A 27,850-nucleotide genomic window follows, 5' to 3' on the forward strand; every position below is an offset into this window, starting at 1 on the left:
AGCCAAATAAACCCCATCTAGCTGACCTGGGTGGCTGTGCTAGTGGCAGAGATTTCTGCATCAGGCCAAAGCAGGTCATTAAGAAGGATATTCAGGACCAGACTTAGTCCCTGGCAGGTGGATCATATATTGGTATGTATGGGAGAGCGTCCATCTGCGTGATGGGCAGGTCGGAGAGCGGGGTCATTGGTACCACTATCCTCACGTCCGAGATGCTCGTGCAGTCCCCTGATCACAGCCCCTCGCTGCTGATACATAGCTTTCTAAGCCAAATGGGGTGACCTACCCTCCCCTGCTCTTTTATTCAGCAGCCATGATGCCTTTTTTTTTTTTTTCTGTAAGCTATTGTTTCCAGCTCTCTGGTGGCTTCCCAGAAGCCTATGCATGCAACCTGCAGCTAATGACAATCCATGAAGCCACACATCCTTCCAAAAGTTTCCATGAAAGGAGAAGTCCAGGCATCGTGTGAACTATGCTCAGGTTTCTCTCTTATCCAAAAAATGAGAAAGCTTAAACAAAATAGCCCCTTGGCATTGTTCCTAGGAAACCACTCACCAGGCAGTCTGAAATAATCATACAGATAATTTACTTGAACGCTGCCGATATGCACATTTTAGACTTCTCTTTCCATTTCAAAAGAAATTGGAAAGAGGGGCAGTGTTACTGTCTTTTGAGAAATAATGGAGGCAGAGGGTTACATAGGCAGCAATTCTTCAATTTCTTTTGTGGTATTAAGAAAAAATTGCAGAAACTTCAAGTAGCAGTAAGCAAGTAAATTCTGTTTTTCTTTTTCTTTTCTTTTTTTTTTTTTTTTCTTTTTTCTTTTATACATAAGAACAAAGTTAATTGATACTTTTTTTTTCTCTGTAAAAGTGTCCAAAGGGTATTTGAAGTTCAAATGAGAAATCTTATTAGGCTCTTGTTTTGTAGAGGGATTAACAGAGAAGTTTAGGTGAGAAGCAGATTTTGGCTGACACGGCTGCATTGTTGCAGTCTTTGCCCCCCCACACTTCCAAAGTTTTCATCTTCCAAAACTACAGATTTTAATTAAAAAAAAAAAAAAAGTGTGGGGGGGAATTCTCGGCCTTTCAGCTCGGCAGCACATACAGACAAATAAATTAAAAAGTGGGAGAAGTGGAACTAACCCAATAATCCGTGAAAACCTAATTTCCCTCACAAGCGTCGCTGACGCAAGCATCTCCCCTCTCCCTTCCCATTCTCCAGTTCAGGGGCAGTGATTGGAGAAATTGGCTAACAAGATCAGAAAATTTAATTACCGTTCTGCCTCCCCTTCCCAAGAAATTGGATGTCACACTTCCTTGTAGCCTGTTTTTAAGATCCGCTATAGCTGATTTTCATGGCCTGAACCTGACTCCCTACCCTTTTCCCTCACCTTCCTCCCCCTGTTCCCCAGGGGAATGTCCATCGCATGGTACAGCTAATCCTCAGTCCTGAAGTGCAGTTAGAGCCCATGGCCCTGTTTAAAGCCATGCTAAAGCTCTCCGTGGCCTAACCGAGCCAGCCTTCGTTCCCGGTGTTGGAAGGAGCATTGAAGGGAGAGGGGAGGCTTTAGGTTGCTTCGCACCACGGAGCAGCAGCCTCAGGTGTTCCTGGTCCCTCTGCTTCATGGTGATATGCAGTGATGTTGCGTTATCGATGCTATTGTCTGTCTGGTCTGGGGATCTCTCTCAAGCCCGGGGCTCAGTTGTGTTGCAGCCTGTGAAAGGAGATGGGACTGCTGCCTGCAATGGCTTAAAGTTGTATCTGACTAATGCTACCTGCTGAAAGGAGTTCAGGAGTCCCAGACCCAGCTTACGTGGATTTTGCTTGGCAGATATTGGCACTAACAGAAAGAAGAGAGACTGGAAGGTCCCCAGTAGTGCTATGTCCCCAAACTTGGTCCGAGTGTGCCAGCTGGCAGTCATAGAGTGTCTGCGCTGCCCTGAATGCTCCTCCTCAGCAGCCCCGCACCTCCCGGGGGTCTGTCCCCCCATGCCCGGCCTCGGGTGCTCTGCTCATTTGCTCTTTCTTTGGCTCTTTGATCAGTACAGCTGTATCAAGGCAAAAGGAGACGCCAGGGTGAGGGAGGGCTTTGGATTAGCATTATTCTTGCTCCTCTGATTTTATGCCTGGGCCACAAACTAGCACATGGAAGAGTTTCCCTGCCTATTCAAAATGCAGGTCTCAGACCTAAGCTCCTTCTTTTTCCTCCTCGCTCCCAGGCTTTTGTGGGAGCCCTGTGGATATAGAAGAGCTGAGGCTGTTACTGCTTGGCTGTTGCAAGGGTCTGGGCAGGGCAGAGATGAATGCAGCGCAGAGGAGAAGAAACATGGCTTGCTTTGTAATGTCACTTCTATCATCGGAAGGGATCTCAGACACGTAATTAACTAAAAAGGAGGCTGTTCTGCATAACACAAGCCCGTTGTATCCAGCTCAGCAGGCCTGGTGACCCAGGCTTTGGTCTCATGGCTGGCGATGTCACCAGAATCCCCTGGTAGCAGAGCAGCCTCACTGGAGACAGCTGCTCTATTTATTTTTCGATTTGTATTCCCAGCATGTCCTGTTCTGTGCGAACTGTAAGCTGGTTTAGAAATTCAGTGCAAGCGCCTTATCAGATAATGAATAATGATTTATTGAACATATGGGTAAACAGCATAGATAAGGTATAAATACACTTCGGAAATGCAGTTGCATTTGTTAGAATGTATACTGAACCAGCCCCGTGGCTCTCGGCACTCATTGCAGCTGCCACAAAGGCATCTCTTGCATGGGCTGCCACGCGTCGCTGCGGGGCCCCGTCTCTGCCCGCATCTGCACCAGGAGACACCTTGGGGTGCTGCGTGAGGGCGAAGTCACCTGCAGTGAGCCCAGGCGTGAGGTTGGATGGGATGTGAATAGAACTGAAGATGTTCATCCTCTGTAAATGAGCCAACGCTGTGGGAGCAGTGGGGTTTATGCTGGCTGGGTCTGGGCTTAAGCTACGGAGCGTGGTGCAGGGACCCCAAAATTAGCATTTGGGGACAGCGTAAGGGCTGGTGCTGCCTTGTGGCCAACAGCCTCGTGTCACACAGCCCGTTCACATGCACCAACCAGCTTGCTGGGGTACGTGGCCACGCTGTGCCTCAGGTGCCCCCAGCAGCAAGCTTAGCTCTCCGAGCACGATGTGTAGGTACCCGACTTTTGTCTGTAGTGCTGTGACTGCCTCTGGAGGACAGAAGGTAGGATTCCACTGTTAAACACAGGGTTATGTCTACAAACATGGTGACTAGGTTTGTTTGCGATGCCCTGTGCGTGGAATAGCTGACTTTCCCTTTGAGGTAACTCCTCCTCAGCAAACAGCAGCTTGCAGGCCCTGCTCCCTAAGCTAACAGCTGTCTGTGCTGCCTGTAGTCTGCTGCATGCTTTCTGCTGAATTGGCAGCTCCCGTTGGTGAAAAAACCTGCTGGAGATCCAGCATGCTCCTGGTGCTTCAGGAGTGGTCCAAGACTTGTTGTGATGCTCTGCCACCACTCCTCTGCCATCCTCAGGTATGTGCCATCCTCCCCTCTGTGCTTTCTCCTGCGTCTCAGCGGCAGCCTCTGCCTGTGGCTGAAAACCCAGTCGTGCCGAGATGCCTCCAGCCCCAGGAGGCGGTCAGGCTGCCCCCCTTTGTTATTCTCACTGCGGCCCTTCAGAGCGGATCCGCCACTTTCTGGCCAGGAGCTCTGCTGTTAAATGAGCCCGCATTATTTGCAGCCCCCTTGAGGTCCCAGATAAGCGATAGCCATGCCTCTCCCTCTGCTCTAATCAGCAGTCACCAAAGGCCGTGGCACTGAAATATGTTGAGAGGAAAGTCAAAGCTCATGGAGCTGGTTGTTAGGTGTCTGAACCACGAGCGGCAGGGGTGTGAAAGACCTGGCTAACCTGGGGTTATTGCAGAACAGGACTCGGCGTTTTGATGGTTGTGATACCACCTCTCAGAGTTGGGAGAGATAGAGGTGACACAGGTATTTTGAGGTTAATATGAGAAACTCCTTTAAGACACAGAGGGGACACAGTTCGGGGCTCCTCTGAGATCACCTTTTGCGTGCAGGAGGGCTGTGTGGTGAACGGGTCTGAGCATACAGCTGGGGTGGGTTCTCCAGCTTCGGCTCTGCCTGTGGAAAAATGTTTTTCATGTGCTGCGTAGCAGTGATTGTGGCGTTGCTTTCCCTGAGGGTCTTGTGGAGAACTGGGGAATTGTTTCTTTTTTGACTTTAAGATTTTTTCAGCGTCTTACAGCATGAATGTGCTCCTCTCACTTTCCCTGGTTTGTGCTCATCAGCCCCTTGTTTTTCCCCAGCAGGCCTCGTTCACTGTTGTGTGACTTCTGGGCTAAAAGGTAAATTTCAAATGCCCTGGGACTGAGAGCTTGATAAAGCTTTGTGATCCAATCTGTTGGCGAATATAGCCACAGAGAGAATTCGATTTGCATACATTTCCTACCCTGAATTCCTCCGGTGCTATTAGGAGTCACCATAGCTAACACAATCTCTGAACTGTGGGGCTTATGTGCGTGCCGAAGCACACCTATTTGCCTTCTTGGAAAGAGATTTACTGAAGCGTTTTTCATGTTATTGTCCACCCCTCCACCCCCCTTTCTCCCCATCAGAGGATTTCGTGCTGCTGTAGAGACTCTTTGATCTGAGTTAATTCTTTGATGAAGCTCCACGGGACAATGGAGGAGCTGAGCACGCTCTGGGGAGAATGCTTCCCTCTCAGAAGGAGTAGCTGATAGTGGTGCGAGGTGGTGTGGCCCCAGGGCAAAGAGCCCCTCTGCTGCTATTTCATGGCCGGACACCAAGCTGTGAGTACTGGGCAGGGGGGAGATGGGGAAAGAGTCCTCGCCTGAGGGCTGGTGGTGTAAACGTGGCGGGGAAGTGGGGCGTGTGGTTATTGAAGTGACACTGGGGAGCTGCCGGGGCTGAGCAATGGGGGCTGTGTGTGCCGTCCTTGCTGGAAGGGTTTTAGAGATCCTGGTGGTATGAGGGCCAGGAGGACAGCCTTGCTGTCTCTGGTAGGTTTGGGGGAGACCCCTTCTCTTTCAGCTGACCCAGGCACGTCTTGAAGTTTCCAAGCCGAGCTCTTTTTCCAAGCCTGTGTGCGAGAGCAGGGCGCAGGGTGAGAGGGAGGGCTCTAGGCTTTCACATACAAATCAGAGTGGATGCAGTCATGGATTCGGGTCCTGCCACATCAGACTCCTCCTAGCTGATCTTCCCCTTGGTGAAGCTGCCACGAAACAAAGCTATGTGCCGGCGCGTGAGTCGTGTGCGCTGCGGGATCAGCTCCCGTGGGAAAGTTACCAAGCTGCATCTCGTTGGCTGTGGTCGTTCCTCCTTCCTCTGCTTGTCTGGCTGCCCCGTTAATTGATTACTCCACTGTTCTGCTGTTGCTTCTGGAGCTGAATGCGTTGAGTTAAACTGAGAGAGCAGAGAAAGGGAACAGTGATTGTGAGTGCCAGGCTTGCATCTGAAAGATTACGGCACAATCTAATGAGCTCATTAATTTCATTTCATTAACCAAACAGTGCTTGTGGAGAATGGCAAATATTTAAAGAAGCCCAGCAGGGTCAGAAACACATTTAATTAATGTTGTCACATGATACTGAGAACAGGAGGGGGGAATAAATCCTGATGCTATATATTAACATCCATGCTGACTTCTCTTTTGCGTTTTATGTGCTTCTTGGGTGAAAGTCCTCCCTCTCTTGTCTGGCCCCTATTGTGGCAGTGCCTGAGCACCTCCCAGGCTTGAATGCATTTCCCCTTCCTCCAGGCTCCCCGTGGGAGTGAGGCAGTGCCATTATCCCCTGTTTATAGGTAAACACTCGAGGCGAGAGCAGGAGAGATGACGGTTATGCCAAGGGTCAGTAGCAGACGATCCTGGTTTCCCTCTATTTCCTCTCTTTGGTGGCCCTGCTCATCCCTTGGGACTGAGACTTGGATGTTGAACGAGTTCACCACAGAGAAGAGATGACCTCCTGTGCTGGGCAGGTATTGGTTCCTTCAGAAACGCACCCTTTGCCTTGCAGAAAAATAACACCCCTAGCTGCGTGTACCATGGCAAGCACTTGAAGCCCCTGTCTAGACAAGGACTTGGTGATGCTGGGTGACTACACTGTGTGATTATCCCAGTAAATTAGTCTGAGCTCATCAGCTTCTTGTTTGTCCAGCTGGGTGCCCTAGATGCCACAGCATGAGCAAAATCTGAAATGCACACAAACTGGGAAGAGAGGGTCAACCCCTTTTTCAAACCCTTCCAAGTCTGGTGCATTGGCTTGGCTATTTGTAGAGGCTGGTGTGTGTCACAGCAACGTGGGATCTCATCTGATTCTCCCCCATGTCGGAGGCAATTTGGACTGGGGATTATGTAATCAATGAGCTGTGAAATTATTAATCTCCATTGTTGAGGTGGGCTTTACTAAAAGTTTGTTTTGATTTGGGGGAGGCTATATTCCTTCGTAGTTCAGCAGCTGGATCTGCTGTGAGGCGTGTTGCTTTCTGGTTGTCCTGGTACGCTCTGCTTCTTTGTGAAAATTGAGTCCTGATGGATACCTGTAACACACCTGAAGGTCTGACTTTCTCATGGGCAAATTATTTCTGTGGTTTCTGGGTCAAGAAAAATCCCAGCTCAAATAATCCCAGAGGGTGTAGAACTGTTTTTTACCCCAAAGTCTCCCGGTGCTCCTGTGTTTGTGTACGTATGACTTGGTGGCATATTAGTATATTTGTAGTTGTGGTGAGGCACCCCACTGTTGAGAGGAGGAGAAGTTGGCTCAGATTTAGGGCAAATGGTCACCTGAGTCTGCCTGGAAGATTGCTAGGGCCAAGCCCCTGCAGTACCATGCAAACGAGCTTGTCCAAGGCACTGCAAAACCAAGTCAGCTTTGCTGCTAATGGCAGGTTTGCAGCGTGCTAGGAAGAAGTCCTGGCCTCCCGGGACAAAGCTGGCGGAGGGGGGGCTGTGCCTGCACAAACGGGGAACGCTTTTTCCATCAGCATTTGCTTCTTATGGCAAATGTGCTGTATGTGGCAATATTCCTGAGCGGTGATTATAGCAGAGTTAAAGAAGTGTGCGCTGTTAATGCGGTATTGATAATGTGAGGGGTTCAGAGGAGCCGTGCCTGCTGGCTGAGCAGGTAGAGAGCCGGGGGGGTGAGCGGGCTGCTGTCATTAATTGCCGCAGCTGGAGGAAGCAACCGGCTGGAAGGCTGAGCGTAAATCGTGAAGTGCCTATGAATTAGTCCTCTGGTGACAGCTCTCGGTGTGGTCTGGCACTTCCGCAGGCACTGCAAGCGGCTGGGGAGCGGCGGAGGGCACCGGGCAGGAGGAGAGGGTCTTCCTTCACCCTGCTCTGTGGCACTTTGCCCATTACCCCGTCACTCACCCCTCAGTTTCTCACGGTGTGATTCTGCTTTATTGCAATAAGATGAAGCTGCACTTGGGGCTGGTGAGTTCATCCTCCATCACGGAGCACTAACTCTGTGCTCTCGGCCAGAGGGAGCCTCACAGGGCAAAGCCTGCTGCTACTGCTGGGGGTGCCCCTGGGGAGAGGGGCCTGGCACCAAGGGGTCTTGGCACTGCTCTGGAAGCACTCAGCACCCCAGCAGGAGGCTGTGCTGGCAGCAGGAGGGATTTTTCCCCTGTGCCAGGGGTTTAGCAGTGCTGGTGGCCTGGGTGAAGTCCCTTGGGATGCTAAGGGACCTAGCAGAGAGGAGGGCGCAGTGCTCATAGTCGCATTAAGACTAAGGAGAATCGTCTGATGTAAGTACCTGCTGGTTGTCTGGTGGTGACCTGAGTGTCCCTTTTTGTTGGCCTAGATGGAAAGTCACTGAAACGAAGCAGTGGGGCCTGTGTCCTTGGCAGGCAGGCGTTGTCCACAGGGAGCCCTGGGGCTTGTGCCGGATGCGTTGGATTAGTGTCCGAGAGGCAGATCGCAATGATTTCCACAGTGAGTTGGTTGGCTTGTCCTTCACGTTTCTGCCATATGGGCCTTGGGCAGGTCCAGCTCCTGCCTTGTCCTTGGGTGGATGGGCATGGTATCAGCACAGCGTGGGAAGAGGCAAAATCCCTCCCTGCTGCGATGACCTGACCATGCATCGGGATGAGCAATAGTGCAACGTGACCTGGGGAGAGGTCCTGCAGGTCTGGCCCAGCCGTGGGGCAGGAGAGGTTCTTGTCGGGGCTGAAGCCGTGGCCCAGAGCAGGAGGTGCGAGCAGCAGGAGATCTGGCAGGGCTGAGCCTGGCCTGGGGGCTCTTGCCAAGCACTTGCGGTGCTGAGAGGCTGATAGCATTTCTGTTGTCTCGGTGACATGCGCTGCCCTTTCTCAGGAGGCTCCGTTTTTGTCCGTTCTTTGTTCGCCAGCTCCAAAGTCTGTGCGTGGGCTTTCTCTCCCACCCTGTGGAGTGGCCGCCCACAGCATCCTGTTGAACCACTTGTGCATGGGAAAAAGAAAAACGTGTCCTCGTGCATGAAATCACAGGGACGAAATCTCCAGTGCCTGAGGAAACCGCTGTGCCTTTAGTCGCTTCTTTGCAGCCACGCTGCCTCCAGGATGGCAGTTTGCTTTATGGCAGTCACACATATTAAAGCAGTGCTTCCCCGTCGCTTCCCCACTCCCTGAGAGTCAGGTCACACCAGGGATGTGACAGATTGGCTGGTGACCTGGAAGGACATCAAATGGAAGGATTTAGTTTCTGGAGGGGGCTTGTCCAGGGAACTCGTGGGTGGAAAAACAAAAAGCTTTCCAATTCCAATGCTGTCTGTCCTGCTGTTTCTCAGAGGAAGAAACTGGAGTGAAAGGAGCACCTGACAACAAAATGCTCCCTGAACTGCAGCCATTTCATACAATTCCCATTCCCGGTCTCTTTGAGTAAGTGTTTGGCCACCTTTGAAGGTGTTTTCTAGTTTGCTGGTGTCATCCTTGAATAGATTTTCTGGCCCTACTCTCTGAAATTTGGACCGTGACCGGAAAATTGCTTATCCCTTTTACACTCAAGGTGTTTGAATCTTTGTCAATCAACCAGCTTGCGAAAGTGGAACAAACTTTTCCTCTAAACCTTTCCAGCCATACCACAAAAACAGAATATTTATTATAGGATCAAGAAAACCCAGAGTTGCCAGTAGAAATCTGAAAGGTAGAACATAAAAACAAAATTGTGGGTTTCAACAGAACTTAAAACAATACTGTTACATTTTTATTATTGTTGTTGGTTTGTTGTTGTTGTGTTTTTCTGTTTTTTTTTTTTTTTTTTTTTTTTTTTTTTTTAGATGGAGGTTCCCTTCTCACAAGCTGAAAGGCAAAGATTTTTTCCCAGCTCTAGCAGTTGCACCTTCTGCTGTCAGAATTGATAGCTTAGATTCTCAAGATACTTCAGGCTTCAATAGTTATGCTCCCTTAACTGAGGTATTACAGATACTATGGATTTTCTGAGCACATCCTTTACTTTTTGTTGCTTTCTATGGTTCAATGGTTGCCTCTGTGGGCGAACTTGGAGCATGATCCAGAAGGTAAACAGAAATCCTTAAAATAAACAAATAAATAGAAGAAAGTGAGTCTAAATATAAGTCTGTCAAAATCAGGCTCTTCTCTGCAGCAGCATTAAAGTAGACCAATTGATTGCTGGTGTCTGTGTCCAAAGTGCTGAATGAGCGAGCCAGGGGGAATATCCTCCTGGTGGCTGTCAGCATCGCGCTTGGCAGCTGAGGTGCCGGGTGTCCATCGTGGACCTGGAGACAGATCAATGAGCTGCACAAGTGAGGTTCTGGCTCTGCTGAACTCTGGGGCAAAAAATCTCACAGGCTTCCATGGACTTCATGCTTGGGGGAAGAAAAGAAAAGGAAAAAAAAAAAAAAAAAAAAAAGCATGTACTTTATCTCAAAATTTGACCTAAGCATTTACTTATCTTCCAGCTCAAGTTATTGGTTGTCAGCAGTTTTCAGTTCTAGAAGAGGCCTTGTACCTTCCTCCAGAAAACCAAGCTGCTTTACTCCTTGTAGATGTGCACCCAAAGGCACTAACAACTTTTGAAAGTCTTGACCTTGCAGGAACCCACAGGAAATGGTAACTTTTGTTAGCCTGACTCTGCTTCCCTGCTTCGATTCTCCCGTTGCAGTTCTGCTTAGGCACTCTGGCAGTCATCTGAATTCACAATATGTTGGGTTGTGGCTGAAATATTTTAGTTTCCACTTTTCTTCCCTGGTAAAAAAAAAAAAAAAAAAAAAAAAAAAAAAAAAAATCTTATGGAAAAGTTTAGACAAAAAGATTTTTTTTTTTTTTTTTTTGTTAGAAATTCTCAAGGGAAAGGACTAGGAGACAAATCCTATTTTCTGAATAACTCTTCTTTCAAATACCAACGCAAAATCTTTTATAAGCCCTTTTAGAGGAGTGGTTGTAAACAGAATTGTCCATGAAAATGGAATATGTCTTGCACATCCTGAAAAGCACTGGGACGTTGTTGTATAGGGGCTGCTACTGCTCCATCTCCTTCTGGCTGAGATGGAGGCAGCAACACTCTACATTTAAGCACAGCCTTCAGGCAAGCTTTCCATATTCATAAGACAATGGCTTTATCAGAAAGGGAGGCATTTTGGGGAAATGTCAATATAAGTATTACAATCTCTTTATATTGTCCCCTAAATCGTCAAAGTGAGGTTGTAGGAGATAATGTGCGATTATGCTGTCACTGGAGTTTGTGGATCCATACAGGAGCTTTTGAGAGAAATCCTTTCAGGCGTAGAGGGACCGCGTGCTCCAGTTTTCGTCTTCTCTCTGCTGTGCTTCAAAATGGGCTGAAAACTGCATTTCAGTGCATGTGAGAGACTGGCTGGTATTTGAGAGCGAGGTGTTCCCACTGTCCTGTTTGGTGATGACAGTGTGAGTGGCACTGGGATTAGGGGATTCCAGAGGACCAGCGGTGGCTGCAGATGAGGAGATGCTGATATCTCACGTGCCCACCTTCAGGAATGTCCTCGAGTCTTGGGTTTCCTAGCAGTCCCAGCCTTCGATGCCATCCTAAGGGCACAGTAACAGTGCTCCTGCTCCCTTAGCTGGTGTGTGCTGTCTTTGCATGGACAGAAAGCTGGGCATCCCATCCTGCCTGGCTCCTCCTTGCACAGGGGTCAGATCTGGGAGAGCTCGGAGGGGACAGGCTTGGGGAGAGGAGCTTCAGAACTCAGGAAGGAGGGATAAAATCACCCTGGAAGACAGATTTTGGGCATCTTGATTGATTTCTGATGGAGGTCTTTCTCTCATCAAAGGCTGCGTTCCTTGTTTTAAGTTTCCGACAGGTTCTGTGGAGTGTTACCCCTGCTGAGTAGAGGAACTGAAGGCACAAGGCAGAATTTTGGCTGCAGTGACTCACCGGCTCCCAGAGGCAATTCTCTGAGTGGTGAGATGGGGCCGTGCCTGCCCTGCCTGCCAGCACGTCGCAGCAGGATGGCACCGCATGCTCGGGGAGTGGAGGTAAGGCTGGCACCTAGTGCTGTGGAGTGTTACGGCCCTGGGGACAGGCTCCTCTCACCTCTCCTTTCTGCAAGTGATGTCTCCATTTAGTGATAAATTTTATTTTTTCATTGTATTTATTATTCATTTCCCCCATTTAATATTTAAACACGCGCAATCTGTAAATCACGTATCCTGTAATGACAGGAGCTAGGAAAGCTGGAGCGCTGGAGGCGGCATCGATACAACACAAACATAGCCAGAGGGTGTGGGAGAGCACTTGAGGGATTGGGTTTAACTGCCCTGTTGCTGATGGGGTGGGCTAACCTCTTGTTACTAGATAAGCCAAAGTGTCCTGACGAGTATTCCCTGGGCCTGGTTCCAGCCCTGTAGGGTGCTGAGGGCATGGTGCAGCCAGCAGGGCAGCGTTTGGTTTGTGTCCATGTGGAATTGCACAAGGCATTGCTTGCTGCAGCAAGGACCTGGTGTTGCTGACCCAGGAGGTCTCCCCCACCTCTTCATTTCCCCCCTCTGAGAAGGCAAAATCCATTTATTCTTGACAGGCCCATTTGTACAGCAGCATGGAGCCCAGCTAATGCGTAGTGGGGATCGTTCAGGTCTGAGATGAAGTGTCTCCAGGGCTGTGCAGTCTCCCAGGGCCTGGGAGACTTTGCATCAAGGAACTCGTCTGCCTTATGTGGGGCTTGAAAGCTCCTGGCTGGCATGCTGGGGCCATGTTGAAGTGTCCTGTGAGAGGGGTGATCTGCTCATGAACTTGGTGCGTGGGGCAAAGGCTGCAGGCGCTGCCTCCTGGTAGCCAAGATGAAGCTGCTGTGCCTGAGCGAGAGAAAGTGAAGGAGCCCAGAGGAGCAGTGGGTAAGAAAAGCCTTCTGCTGCCAAGTGGAGGAGTTTTATTGCACGTCTTAACGGTATTTACTGTGTTTTCCTAGAGCCCCAGAGCCAGATTTCATGCAGTTCAGCTGTCACTAAAAAGCAAATGTACATTTCTAGCCCTCCTGGCCTTGTTGACATGATGGAAAATACGATTCCTGCATGTGGAAAAGCCAGCAGGCAAATACCTGCTCCCTGAAGCATACTGTCCTCTGATCCCACAGCGAAGCCTCGCAGGTTGGGAGGCACGCTGCCCTACGCTTGGGTTCATCAATACTGAACATCTGTCCGAATTCTCCCTGGCTTGTTCAGGCTGTCTCCAAGACCCACAAGGCCTGGCCTGAAAATGTATTATTCAATAAAATTGATCTGGGTGGTAGTGAGCTGTTTTATTTAATTGCTCTCTCTTTGTTTCCTTGGGCGTTTTCGTTCGTTCTTTGAAATGCAAGTCTGTCCTTGCCGGTTTAACCTTACAGAGAGGAACCCAGGGGAATCCTCCTTGCTGGGATGTGGCCAGGGAGCGTGGTGGGGGCTGCGTGATGGGGACGGGTCGTGTCCTGCAGCCCTCCCAGCATCCCAGGACCAGGGAGCTGCTGCTGGCTTGCAGGACCTGGAGGAGGTCGGGGAGCAGCAGCGTGGGTGCAGGCGGGCAGCTCGGCTGAGAAAAGTATCTGCTTTCCCTCAGCCTCTTCTGTTGTTCCTGCCCCCCAGCCCCCCCCCCCCCCCCCCACGCCCAACCCCTCCAATTCCCATTAAGATAATTAAGTCAGAGGTTATGATCGCGGGTGGGGGAAGGAGAAGTGTCAGACCGCCCTCCCTGGGTGGGGTCCCTGTACCTTCCTTCCTCCCACAGTGCCACCTTTGAACAGGCGTCCGGTCTTTTTTCCTTTTTTTTTTTTTCTTTTCTTTTCTTTTTTCTTTATTTATGAATAAATAACTGCTTCAGCACAGAATAAATCAAAAGTCTCTCACTGCACTGATGCTTTCGGCGAGCTGGTTCCTCTCCCTTTATCCAGCTCCGGGTGATGCCTGGCAGAGCCTGCAGCCGCAGCGCGCTCCCCGCTGCTCGCCCTTGTCCTCCCGGCCCCGTGCCCCCTGCAGCAGGTGCTGCCCCCGGCCACACAAGTGGCAGGGTTTTCGAGGCTGAGCAGCAGTTCCTGAGGCGAGGCGGGTGGTGGAAGCAGCACAGAGGAGCCGTTTGTTGTTCCTTACGGAGCTGGTCACTTGGTGCAGTTTGGGGAATTTGCTCCGGGATGGTTTTGTGTTTTCCTTGCGGTGCGTGGAGCAGGTTGAAACGTGTGGGGTGCACAAAGTGGGACTGGGGTGGGGGGGAAGCTTTGCAGCATGTGATGGGGCTTCAGGAAAAGCAGGTGTAGATGGGTTGTGAAGAGGTCAACGCGCTCTGTCCTTGTTCCCCAAAAGCTAGCAGGTATTTGCAGGAAAAGATTCCCTGCTATTTGGTATCAATTAAAAATAAAATTAGATAAAATAAGAGCTGTTGTGCTGGGCATGTGCTAGTTTGAGGAAGCTTTTGTCGATGTAAACATGCCTTCTGACAGCACTTGTGCAAACAGCGAGGAGCAAAACTTTTTTCTGACCTGTGTCTGCACAGAGGTGAGCGGGTGGGCGTGAGGATGGCAGGAACGGACCAGTGCAGCGGGGACTCAGGTGAGGACTGTCTGTGTTTCTCAGCCTGCCTGTGGGTCTGGATCTTGCTTTGGGCAGAGATTTTCGGTGCCCTGTGTCCCCAGCACCACCTGCCCTGCAAAACGCTGAGCAGGCTTCTCCCAAGGCCCAGCACCAGCACCTCTCCTTTGTACATTTGGATTTTTCACCGCAGGGCACTGGTGTCAGGGTGTCCCTTAGGCAGCAGAGGTTTTACAGTGGAGGGATTTTGTGTTTTGTAGCCTTCCTTCTGGCCACCTCTCCCTTCGGTCTGGGGTATTGCGTAGGACCAATAAGTAATGCTGTGAGACCCAGGAGCTGAGAGGGGGCTGCTTGGCTCCAGCATGCTGCAAGAGGCCACCTCGTGCCAAGCCAGGCGCGTGCTGCTGGCTGCCCTTCCCGGGGCAGCATCCCAAATGGGCTAGCCATCGGCCAGCAGCTGCTAAATGAAGTGTAGGTGCATAAATCTCTGTTTGTGGGTACTCAGCAGCTGACCCCAACAAGGAACAGGTCTCTCTGAAACCTGGGCAAGCTCCTAAAGCTGTCACACAGCTACCTGACAGGCTGGAGCAGTCGGCTGTGGATTATGTGGGGCTTGAGTCGTCGGTGGCTTGTGGGTCAAGCCAAATCTGGGCCTTAGCATTCTACCCTGTTGCATGTTTCCACGGGGTGGTGGTGGTGGTGTGAGATTCTTGTCTCAAATCTCTATTTTGCTCAAGGGCTTTGCATCTAATTTTGCAGTTCTGTGTAAACTTTGATATCATATGATGGGTTCTCAGGGAGTTGCATCTAAATCTAGAAACAATCTGTTTTTTAAACATTGCTCCAATCAATTTTGGGTTAAGTTCTTAGCTGTGTTAGTCTTCAGCTTCAGGAAGCATGACAAACATGTGATGTCATCAGTTGTGTACTATCACATGCTTCTAAAATGCCGTCAGACTTGCTAAATATTCAGTGTATATTTTCTGTCTCAGCAGACTGTGTTGGCTGAAACTGCTTATGCAAATGAAAAGCTGTACCTCTTCAATAGGTTATTATGAGCTGATCCTGAATAATTGGTGTTGAACTGAGCAGTAGGTGGGAGAAGTCAGCAGAGGCAATAATTAATCAAGTGGCTTCATGTCTAGCCTAGATGCGGATCCTAGAAAACCTTCTCTGAAGACAGAATGGGCTCCTTGGAGCCTTGTGTTCGTGCCTAACCATTGCAAACTCCTTGCAATAACATCTCTCCCATGTGCAGCTCGAGTTCTGTGAAAAACTCGTTTAGGTTTTGCCCAGCGACTCCCAAGGGAAGCTTGTCAAAAAGTCTTTCTGCTCTGAGCCTCTTAGCATGTATTTCTAAATTCCAGCTTATATTAATTCACAGCTGCTTTGTTCCCATTTGTTCTTCGACTGAAATGGCTTTTTTTCACCCTTGTTTCCTCTCCCTTTTTTCTCTCCAGTTCTCCATATATTTCTAGACCACAGCCATGTTTCTTCTTGGCTTTTGTTTTGCTAGACTAAGTGAGCGGAGCTCTTTTCATCTCCTCTCAAAAGGCAAAGCTCTCCATTTCCTGTATTACCCTTTATTTTGCAGCTTTTTCCAATCTGAATTGGACCCAGCCGCCTAAATCACAGCTCTGAAAGACAACAGGGCTTTCCATTGAGCCTGAGCAAGTGAGAGCTAGGAGCCCACTTTCTGGCCATGAAGAGCAAGCCCCAGAGGGAGGTAGCAGCACTACCAAAAAAAAAAGAAAATTAAAGAAAGAAAAACCCAACAGCAAGGAGTTCACGCTCAGGCAAGTTCACTGCTAAAGGAAGAATCTTTTCTGTTGTAAAACAAGGTCTATGCAAAAAAGAAAACGTGGAATTGATTTATCTTGGTGGCCTGTTAAGAGTTAATCGATAAAATAACAGTTGCTACCTTATTACGAGAAACTAGCTGATTAGAAACTTGATTAATGGGATGATTTTTCATCACTATAATTAAAGCACTGCATGGCTTCTCTTATAATTGATATTTAATGTTTACAGGGAAGGCTGGTTGCCTATAAGAAACAGATCTTTTTTTTTTTTCTCTAATTGTTCACCTGTGGGTCAGGCAGAGAAGGCCAAGTGGCTCCTTTAGCAGTGGGGAAGAAAGGAGAAGAAGATGGGATGCAGTTGGTCAGGATCAAAAAGCAGCCTTTCTATTACTAGAGAAATGGAAGATCAGTGTTTCATAGGCTAGGATACAGCTGGATTACAGTCTATAAACAGGAGAGAGTTGTTGTTTTGTTTGTTTTTCTGACAGCGGAGGTCTTGGTAGTCCAAGTTGCAAAGACCCAATAGAAAATCCAAACCAGAAATAAGATCCCACCTTTTACCAGAAGATACAAGAAGGGCTCTGCCTGCTAAAGCCCGGGAGTCATCCATCCAGTATCATCTCTTGGACACCAGAAAGCAGTACACGTTAGCAGATAGTGAAAAGTTAGAGGAAACATGGTAAAGGGGCTGTGGTGCTTCTCCTCGTATCCTATTCCAGCTCCAGCATCAATGTCAGAGAGGCTTCATCAGCCAGAGGTGGTACTTCTGCGTTTAATTGTCCTGGAGGAACTTTCTTCATTGACTTTGTCCACAAAAGTTTGGGCCACTTCCCAAGAGAGGCAGTGGAATCTGCCACATTGGATGCTTTTTCTGAAAGATCTGCCCCAGTCCCTCCAGCCTGTGTTCCCTGGGCATCAGCCCGTAATGTCAGTCATCTTTCCTGGCCTTGATGTCTGTTAACTCTTCAGCTAAAACTAATGCATTGGATTGCAAGGATGCAAGTCCTTCTGCCTAACAGATCCTTCAGCAGTGCTCATGCCCAGTGTGATAAAGGCCTGACCCAAAGTCTGTGTCAGATTCTGCGCCAACTTTAGCTGCTTTGGGGCAGGACTGCAGGACATAGATATGTGTTGGAGATACAGAGCTATGCCAAGTTTGCATACAAGTATTTAGACCATAGTTCATACCATGTTACCTGATCTAAATTAGATTACTGGGACATACTATATGCATTTTCTCCACTGAAGAGCGGCTGTTAAGTCCTAACCACCACATTCTGTCTCTTTTAATTACCAGCATTAATCCATTTTTTTGCCTCTAACAGAAGACTTCAGCCCTCGCTACAAAGAAACTGTCAGTGATCGTGCCAGCATATGAGCACCAGACTTGCTCCTGCGTAAAAGCAAGTCTCAAAGTCTCTGCGCATCCCAGGTCCTGTCTTTGTGTCGGCCAGCATGGGTGGCAGCTGTGATGGCAGATTGGGGATGGGCCAAGGTTAAGCAGCGAGGCCGCCGGCACTGTTCCAGCTCTCAGTCTGGCATCCTTCATGCGGGGAGGTCGTGCTCGCTCCTGTCCCCTGTTGAGTGCTGGGCTCCTCTCTTCCGCATCAATCCGCCCGTCGCTGTCAGGATGGCGGCTTGCTTGGGGTGGCTATGTATGCAACGAACGTCACACCACCCCGAGCGAATCTGCAAATCTAATAATCAAAACCATCGCTGATGCATTATTAAAATTGTTTTGTTTTTCTTTCCTGCGAGCAAGAACTGGAGTATTTGGAGGTGGGTAGATAGTGCTAAATTGTGTTTATTGCACGTCTGTTGAATATATAACACGTCTCTGCGACCTCCCTGAAGAGTTATACAAGCCTTTGCACAACATAATAATTCTTAAACACTTAGAAATGCATACAAATACCCTGGTGCGACGACAGGAATCTTAGACCTCACATGCTGGGTGACGGATGCTGCTGGGGGGGCCACAGCTGCCCAGATCCACAGAAGACCTCTCTTGCTGTCCAGGAGCAAATTGTTAATGCATTCTCCAGGAGCGACAGAGGAATCAGCGGTTGGTTTTAAAGCTGATAGCCCCAATTGCTTTTGAGAGAGATGCTCTGGAAACTCTTGATGGCACCAGCCAGTCTGCAGACTCTTTTACCTTGTAATCAGCCAAACAGTAAGAAATCTTCATCATAGAAAGTTTTCTTGTCAGTTTTATTTTGAAAGTAACGTAATGGAATGTGTGGGCTATGCCAGATCTGATTTGTTAGGATTCCATTAAAAATTCATTTTTTAAATCTGGGAGTGCGTACAAATTTTTATTTTTTAACTTTAAAACACAAATGCTTTTACTCTGGCTTCAGATGACATTTTTTCTTTAAACAAATTAACTGAACCCCACCAAACAACATTTTATCCTGAAGTATTGGCTCAGAGTGCTGACTTTTTATTTTGGTGGAAAATATTTCATTGTCTCACTGCGAGTTAGGAGATGGCAGAATTTTTCAGGGTTATGATGATTGATCCAGATTCAGAAAGGAGGCTAAATCCAACATGTGTGTTTCTGGGAAGGGATGGAGCCTGGGGCAGAATTCTCTTCTCTTAATAGCTCCTGCAACTCTTTTCATGGGCAAACTGGGGTGTGAAGCTTTACTATACTGTAATTGTATATAGCATGCACTTAACCCTGATGTTAAACTGTGTTAAGCCCCAGAGACAGTTAGACCCCTTGGACCAAAATCAGTAAGAGTCAATGATACAACTTTTGGCAAATTGAGTTTGCATATACCTGCGGTTATTTGGTTACATTCATCATCTCTCTCTGGCTGGCAGCTCGTGTTTACTGAAGTTGGCTGACTGAGAGTCCACTTCCATATCACGGAGTTTGCTCCTTGGCTAATCTTATTTGGATAGCTGGCAGATAGATATGCTGCAGGCTGTCATTGCCTCTGTTTGCTTTGCTAATATCAGAACAGTTTCAATATTACTTGCTCTGGAATGTGTGTTTTGACAAGATCAGAGTGCAGCTTGCTGTCGAAATGGGTCAGATTCCCACATCTCCCAAATTTTGGCTTGGGAAGGCTGTTTCACAAAAGAAGAATTTGGCTGAAATAGCCATGAATATAAACCCAGTTGTGTATGTATGTGTCGCCTGTAAAACAAGCCACCAGCACGTATTGCCACGTATGGTGGGTAGAGATCTCTCTCCTGGGGTGGTGGCTGGTGTCTACCCGCCAGAGCTCTGACTGGAGAAACACAATGCAATGGAAAACCTTACTGGTCTGAGCCTTCTGCCAAATATCAAGTAATTAGTGATGAGAAACAGGTTTGGAAGTGTCCCTGAAATACTTACCATGGGCTTATGTCTCCCACAGAAACCCGGGATGCTGCAGGTGGACTGTATCTCAGCAGAATTTTGGTGAGTAGGCTAAACTGGTTGTCTAGACTCCTGCTTGCCATGTTTACTGATGTGGTCTCCTTGAGAATGTGCTTGCTACTGGGAGAAAGGGAGTTGTTAAAGTCCTCTGAGGGAGAGCAGAGAAACCAGAGAGCTTAGAAGGCTTGTACAAAGCAGGACTTGGAATCTGTCTCCAAGATGTGGTTTATGGCTCTTGCAATGAGCTTCCCTGTGGTTGTTGCTTACCTTGACCATATTTGCCTAGCATTTCCCCTTCATTTTTGGGTTCAGCGTACAGATATGAGCGTCCATAAGTTGGAGAGCACTCTGACTTTGCTGGGAGGGCTTGTCCAGGTACTTGTATTACCTCATTACAATAAATTACCACGAAGCACTCATTGCATCCCCCCGTATTTCCATTGCAAACGGGAGGTTTTTCAGCATTGTAGGATTGTCAGTGGTTATGGCCAAACTGCTCCTGTATGCCTGTACTCCAGGAAAGCGTGTGTACATGAACAGTGAGAGCAGTTTGTGGGGCCAGCTCGGAACGGCTCGGGCATGTGTTCAGTTGTCCTTCCAGGAGCTGTGACAGCCAGAGGAGCGTGGCGGGGACAGGACACCCTGCGGCAGCCTGCCTGGCTTTGCCCTTTCAGCACAGCCGCGTTCTCCCTCTTTGGCAGTGCGAGAGAAATTTCTGGCTGATCACAAAAGGGCGGGAGGGAAGAATAAATTAATTTAAAAAATTTAGAAAAAAAAAGCCCAGCTACTTTTCATTTTCCAAAGTACCCATTTTCTTAACTATTCCTCCAAATTATCATCTCATTAGATTTATTCTGTTTCCTTGATGTTGTTGTTATTCTGTTTATCCCACGTCACTCAGCAAATGTCTCCCGTCTCCTTCCAGCCAACTTGCACAATACATTACAATTACATAATTACGCCATTGTAATCAAATAATTAAGTTGCACATTAAACACGCATTAGAGCTCACAAAGGAAGGAGCTTCAGACATGGGCATGGAATAGGAGGGAGTGAGCCAGTCAGTGTTGGCACTAATTGCATCTTGCTTTTAATGACTCAAGGACTCCTGTTTTTTGGTCTCAGGTGGCAAAATGGGAGTGTGTTGAGGCTGCTGAGTTTTAAATAAGCAAGCAGGTTTAGTGAGCAGACTCCCCTGTGGAGAGAAACAAGGCTCAGTGACCAAACACACACAGAAAGAAAAAGGGAATAATTGTGAAGCCTACTGCCTTCAGGTCTATTGAAATCTGCTTTAATTGAGGCTCCAAATCAGCTCTCCCAGGAGAAAAAGAAAACCTGTCTGTTGCTGTCATGGGACACAGCCAGTCTAGCAGGAGAAGGACGTGGTTTCTTTGGGATGTGGTTATTTTAGCAGCGGTAGGGGAAGAGTGAATGAGTCTGTGGGTTAGTCGTGTGTGTTTTTTTCCCTTTTTGTGTTCATTGATTTGGGTAAAATAATGCCAAGCAGATCCAGAGCTGTTGTTTGGCCTCATCCTTACTCCTTTGCTCACCACAGAGACACAAGGAGGGAGTGTTTGGGATTCACTGTTTGGTGTAGGTCCTAGAGGCAAAACTGTGGGGTCACTGCTCTTCATTCAGACCCTGTAGGCTGAGCTCTGGGAGAAAACCTGGCCCTGGTCTCATCATGCCACAACCGAAGAGTTGCAATCTGTTCTTTGAAACAATTTTCGGTCATCCTTTTGAAGGCTCCTGTGTGAGTTTGGGGCAATAAAACTCCCCTGAATCCTCTGTCTCACAGGTGATGCCTACCAAAGCCAGGGAGTGAGCAGCACAGGACGCTGAGGTGACATGGCTGCTGCTTGCCAGGTTTCGGAGGTGGGATGGAGAACAATGTGCAGACTTTGCCTACATCTCTACACCCGTGGTTCTGGGCTATGGATATTAGAGGTCAAATTCAGATAGAAATTGCAGACATGGAGGAAGGAACCTCTGGAGAATGACAGCAAATGCGTGGCCAGTTTGATACAGGGAACTAAAAGGGTTTATCTGGTAGGCTTTTGCAAGTAGGCTCATGGTCCTCTCCTAAAACCTTTGGTTAATTAGTCTCTAAGATATATTTGTAATGATATCTTTAAACTTGTTATTAAAAGCCTTAGAATTAGCCAAGGTATTTGCTTTCTAAGTACGTGTGGATGTGTGGTGGAAGGTAAGATCTCTGTGTGAATAAGCAATATGGGGGAAAAAGCGTTTATAAATCAGGAAGCAGTGAGTTGCAGCAGCCTGTGAGGCTCCCTTCTTCTCAGTGACCCGAAGGACAGCGTGCCAGCCGTGTCCTCTTGGGAAGTCAAAGTGGCTGAAAGCTGCAGAAGCCAGCTGAGAAGTGAGGAGCAGTGAAGTACTCTTCAGAGGTCCACCGTGCTGCCTGCCATTGCTCTGGTACCATGCTCACCATGCTACAGTAGCTTTTCGGGTGCTGGAAGACATGCAGAGCTCTTCTGGGTTTCTCGCTGTGCCACAGCTGACTTACACACCTCTTCTAGAGAATCGGACTGCACTGTGGCCCTTTTTCCCATTCAGAGGTGCCCATGTGGCATCAGATAAGCCATGCCTATCCCAGGCAGCCTCTTTCCTCAGGGAGGAGAAAGGTTGCAGCAGGATCTCTGCTGCATGGGTCGTGAAGTGGAGAAGGAGACATGGTGGCAAAATCAGAGAATTTCAGACTCCACCCAGCCACAATTTAGCCCCATGTTTTTCCCTAAATCTCAAGGAAAAGAATGTGATTCAAAACAGCTTTCACAAATCTCAACTTTAAGCGCAAATATGCACGCTTAAGTAAAAGATTGTTGAGCTTTAGATAAGAGCTCTTTGCTCCATTAAATTCGATTTACTGGGTTCCTGTACCACGTACAGACTTGACAAAATGCAAATTGTGCAGATTAGATAAGATGGTGTTTAAAAGGGGTGGGGGAGGGGGGGATAGGGGGGGGGGAAAGTCTGGCTATTGAAAGAAGATGTGATTCGATTAGCAGAACCAAGGCTGTAAGTGGAGATCGAATGGGCTATAAACAATTTAAGGCTTGGGAGGAGGCCAGCACTGGCTGGGTATTCATTTATGGTCCAATGTGCTGGCTCTCTAATCCACTAGGAGAAAGCAAGCCAGAATGGGAAAAATATTCTGGGTAGAGTGATCTTTCACATTGAGAGGCCATCATGTCACCTTCAAAGATTTCTGAGCATGTCCATCTAATATTGTATACGTACTTAAAATACTAGAGCCGTATATTTCTTCAGCCCTTCTACACCTATCGGCCCTGTGTGTGTATCTGTCTTGTTTCAATCTCATTCTTTCTATTGCACCCACATCTAGGTGAACTGTTGGAGATACCTGGGTGAACTATCAGCGTGCCTCGCAGTGTTATGGTTTAAGTGTGGCTTTAATAGCAATGTTTCCACCAGCTGCTTGCTTATTTCATTGACCTGCTTCTGGAATGCTATTTTGCATGCAGTGACAGAGTTTACTTAAAAAAAAAAAAAAAATTAAAAAAAAAATTGAGGTTGTGCTACTTGAGATTTTTTACTGGGTGCACGAATACACTGCATTGCTCCTTTGAGCTTCCTGTGCTGCTGACCGGAGAGGCATGCTAGTGGCTCTTACGAGAATTAATATTTTCTTACAGCCCGGTTTCTGGGAATTGACTGTTTATATAGCTTGCGCTAAAGGAAAAAAAAAGTTGCTGAGAAAAAAGCCTGGGAGGTGAAAGTTGGATGTACTCTGAGGCTGAGAAATTAGGCCAACACCCCACCCCCAGGCTTTTTGGATGCTAAGCAGTGGGACTGCATTCCCCCCTGAGTGACTTACCTTGGGGAATAAATACTGAGGTTGTCTGCAGGACCCTCATGCTGAATATCACTTATTCAGGAGTGATAGGAACTGTTGTTCCTCCTTTCCTCTATTTTCTAGACAAACAAGCAAGCAAAAAGGGGGTTACATATGGCTCTTTGAAGGTTAGATTTTGACATGAGCTGGTCAGTGATATTTTTTCAGAAGTTTTCCTTTGGGAAATTTCTTTTGGAATGGAAATGTGGCTAAAATTTTGTTGTGAAGGGAGCATTCTGACAATATTGAAATACCCTCTTTTGATATTTTTCAGAGCGGAATATGTTATGTGTATCCTTTCATAGTGACTGCCTTTTACAATGTTTTAATTGTGTTGAAGTCAAAGGAATGCTGTTTCCCCAGGCACTTTATTACGGGGAAAGTTTTGGGTTTTGCTTAACAGCACCTACAAATTTGAAATACCAAAATCCTTTGCAGAGCAGAATTTCTGGTTGCTTGAATGCTTTTGATCCACTCTGTAAATCTGTCTGGACAGACATTTCTCTTCCCTGTTCTTTATTTTCCACCCTGATTTCTAACCTGTCTTCTAATTTGTTTTATGTTCCTGTCCTTCCCTGGTGATGGCAACACCTCCTAATATAGCTTGGTCTGCCAATTCTATTATTTGCTCTTTACTTCTTTTTCCAGCTCGTTAATGTAGAGGTGACAAAAGATGGGTCTAACAGTGATCTCTGCCGAACCCCACCAGGTACATCTCCCCATCTTGACAAGTTGCTGTTTATCATTTTGCTTGGTTTATGGTTTCTTACCCACTTTCTGAAGCACACAACATCTCTCATGTCCTAGCAGATTTGAATGGCTTCTCGGAGTGATCTTTCATAGGTTGATGGATCAAATGTCTTCGTAAGGTTGAAATACAGTTTTTACTCTGGCTCTGGGATGGAGAGGTGAGAAGTTGACCGGGTAGAGGCTGAAAAATCAGTGGTGTTATTTAAAGCAGCATAAGTATTGATAGAGGTAAGAAGTGCTTCTCCACAATGTCCCGATAGCAGGGAACGGGCTGTCCAGGTGGAGTGGTAGTGATAGACATGAGGCACAATGTGGAGAAGTTGCAGACCTTTGAGAAAACAAATCGAGGAGGTAAGGTTATAACACAGTGCTACCCACCCATCATATCCCAACTGTGAGCTTCCTTTCGTGAGGGAACTGGTCTCTGGCCACCTCATTCCTTGATAGGCCCTTTCAGGGTGCGGTCGTCATCACTGGGGCAAGAGAAAGGCAATAAATCCCATACGACATGCTTCAACCAGAAGTGTGCGTTGACTTTCGTTGACTTTCCTCCCCTCCCTTGCCTGGGACAAGGCTTGGGCACTGTGAGGAGGTCTTGGCCTGGCCCTTCTCAGACCCACTGGGATATCCCCGCCTGACTGTGCTCCAGAATGGCCTCTGCTCATAGGTTGGCACAGCCAGGACGTACCTTATGGCATCTGATTATTTTTTCCTCCTCCCTAATTGGTTCCGTTAATTTATTGTGGACAGGAGCTTGCTCTGCCAAGTACTAATTACAAAGGTTATTGTTTCTGCCCTTTTTAAAGCGCAGCAGGAAAACCTACAATTCCATCACATGAAAAACAAGACAAAAAAGGCAAAAAGTTTTTGGACTGCATGTAACCCCCCTCCAGTATGTGCTGCTCGGCCACTGCCTTCCAGTCACAGAAGGAAGCCTCCTGTCTCTGGGACGCAGGCTTGGGGTTTTCACCCTTTTCCCTGCTGTAAAGCCCCATCAGCTTGAAACATGCCCTTGAGTAGAGGTATACTTGATCCTCAGAGCTCTGGATTTTGGAGGCAGGATGGGTGCATTTGAAAGCTGGCTGGTGATGAAGTGGTGCAGTGGCTGATGTTGCTGTCCTTCCTGTCCCTGTGCACGCTGCAGCCTCTGGCCAAGGAACAAGCCTGGGCTCACACAGCGTAGTGGCAGCCTGTCCCCAGCTCCTGTTCAGTGTGCTGTCTGACATTGCCTTCTCTGCTCTGTTAATGATGCTCACATTGTTCTTAGGCTGGCTGAGATGACTGTAGTCCATCCCCTTCCTGGCGAAGGGAACTAGACATACTTTGCCCCATGGAGCTGCTCAGGAATGTTTTTCCTCTTTTCCTGGCTGGAGAAGTTGGGTGCCTTGGCTGAAGAGGAAATTCTACAAAGCCAGGCTTTTGCCTAGCACGTGAGAGGAGGAACAGTTACTTCTTGGCTGGCTTTTCTGGAGCCACCATTTGCTGACAGAGCCGCAGCATCTGCCTGGATTAACCTGGATTTTATTGTCAGCTGAAGCCATCTAGACCAAGTACCCAGCCTTGCAGTTCTGTTGTATTTTGAAGGTGACAATCCCCTTTTTTGCTATTTTGCTTTTTTGTTATAGTAACATTGCTATGTTGCTCTAAAATGTGGCTTGGTTCTCCACATTGACAAACCTAGTGTTGCAGCCCTCAAGGCTGCAGCTGAGTTCTAACCTTTGCTTGACAGTAGGTGTTCACACCATGCACGAGAGTGTGCTTCGCTCGTGTTTTGTGTGGTATCTGTCCCTTGTGGCTCTGTATTTGCTATCCCAGGCTTTGTTCCCACTGCAGTATTTGCTCTGGCTTGTTTCCTGTTTATCACATATCATGGCTGGAGTTTGTTTTTGTTCAGCAGCTCAGAAGCCTTTGGAAATGAGTGTTTATAAACAGAGGGATGTTTGGGACCACAGTTATGTCCACCATAAATCAGCAAACTTCAGCATTGTTTTATACTGATTATGAATATGACTTTGTACTGTTCCTTTTCTACTCCAGCCTCTGGCACAATATCATTCTCATTCAGTCTTTTCTCTTTTATAATACTCAGCCCCACTCACTGGGCAGCTTTGTACCAGAGTATGTACTGGAGTACCAGATAAATTAAACATACGGGCAGTACTTAGTTTCCTCTGGGTGGCAAGTCTGGATGGCATCTGTGGGCAGTACTTTCATGTGAAGGAAGCACAGTTAAAATCTAGATTCGAAGGGAAGGAGAGTGTATATCATATTTAAAAGAGCTTTTGAGCTTACCATATGAAGGAGAGTTATGTTTTATACTGTAATTTTAATAGTTGAGAAGCTGTATCTCATAGTGCTTTACGAAGCAATGAGGTAGATAGTGATAGTTCAAGCAATGTGTAGGAAAATGTGCCAGCCATATGTGTAGCCATATCTCACATGCAGCCTTGGAAATCATTTATTTTTATTGAAGGGATGAATTTGCCAGAATGTCAAGGCTGTCTTCTGCACTTTTGAAGAAGTGCCATGTTCTCTTTAATCTACAAAGGCTGGAGATGAGAGGGGAGCAAGCATTGCCTCACCAGGTATCTCCTTTTTCCAAAATGTTCCTGCATGTTGGTGAACAGAGACCAGGCTCAGCTTCAGCACATGGCCTTTCTGCTGTTTAATGAAGATTCCTTTTTTTCCCGTCAGACTTCTTTCTTTCTGTCCATCCTTCCTTCCACTTGTCCTTCTGCCGAGCCATCCTTCCTCACAAAATCGCGTATCTGTTTTCCTCTTCTTCCCATATCTTGGCTGCATTTCACTGCATCCTGTGATGTGTGCTCTCATAAGGCTTAATAACACCTGGCCAAGACAAAAGTTTGACCACGTGCAGCTGCCTGTGAGAGCCAAAGGGTGCAGCAATTTCACCATGTTGGCCAGAAGACACATCCATGTGCAGATCTTTCAGGTGTCCCAAGACTTGTTCTAGGACTCTTAATATATTTGCCAAAAGCCAACTGTAAAAGAAAAGCAGCTCCATGTGGTGCATTAAATGTTTCATTTTATGTGCCTCAAATTGAGCAAAAAAGTTGGAAGTCAAAAATTCTATCACAAAGAAATCTTTCTTAGTTATCCAATTTGTGCAATATCATATTATAGGGAAAAACAACTGCTATCTGCCTCATAAAGGTTAATATAATAATAAGCAGATACTGACTTCTATTGAGATGAACATGATGATTTATTGACCCAAGAGGTAAATATTCAGTGAAGCGAGCCAGGGTCAATATTTACCACGAGGAGAATAAATTCTTATATTCCTATGGTATGGAAACCATACAAACCAGTCACCAGTAAAATGTCAGCTGCTTTTATGGTGATTGTTGCCATTTGCAAGGAGACAGCTAAGTATGGCAGACTACTGCCAGGTGCTTCACCTCATACTTTTGTAGCAAAAGTCAATTTAAAAGCATTTTATTTCCATACTTTTAAATACTTAAGAAAGTATTATTAAGAATAAAAATACTTCCCTAAAATCAAACAAACAAAAATGCAACTCTAAAGGGGTACAGTGGTTTGGAATAACTGGGTGTATTTCTTGAATAACTGTTATAATTTTATTGTGTTTTATTTTACTTTATTAGAGAAATATTCAGCTTCCAATTTATAAGCCTGGCAACTTTCAACCAAACTGGAGATTTTCTGCACACGTATTCATTTTGATTGCAAAGCCATTTTTCATTTAAGAAATGCTTCAACACATAAATGTCAAGCATCTCTTGTAGTTACCATGGATAAAGACAGGCTCTGAATGTTGGCACCTGCTCCAGTGCTCTGTTCCCTGGGCAGGATTATCTTTTTCAGACATCAAAATCAAGGGGAAAGGGTATAGCATCGTTGTCATTGTCACCACACCAAGGGCCCTAAATTGTCCCATCGGGAGAGATGGGAAGAATTTGGGCCATTGAGGAACATGGGGCAGATTTGGTAGCACAAAGGATCCTCTGGCAAGAGAGCTGTGATGCGTCCTGGAAAAGCAATAAATTTGTGTAGGCTTTTTCTC

The 27,850-nt window shown here is 47.2% G+C and overlaps 1 protein-coding gene across 1 annotated transcript in view; it reads left to right on the forward strand.

The window, feature by feature from the left end:
* Window positions 1-19,054: 19,054 nt before the first annotated feature.
* Window positions 19,055-27,850, forward strand: part of LOC311441297 (uncharacterized protein) — a 42,514-nt gene continuing 33,718 nt past the window's right edge. The window contains exons 1-2 of the mRNA XM_084529243.1: window positions 19,055-19,078; window positions 19,174-19,217. Of these exons, the coding sequence (XP_084385369.1) occupies window positions 19,063-19,078; window positions 19,174-19,217 (60 nt within the window). The 5' untranslated portion in view covers window positions 19,055-19,062. The remainder of the gene's footprint in view (window positions 19,079-19,173; window positions 19,218-27,850) is intronic.

This window comes from Aythya ferina (genome assembly GCF_964211825.1).
Source record: "Aythya ferina genome assembly, chromosome: 9".
Taxonomy (NCBI): Eukaryota; Metazoa; Chordata; class Aves; order Anseriformes; family Anatidae; genus Aythya; species Aythya ferina.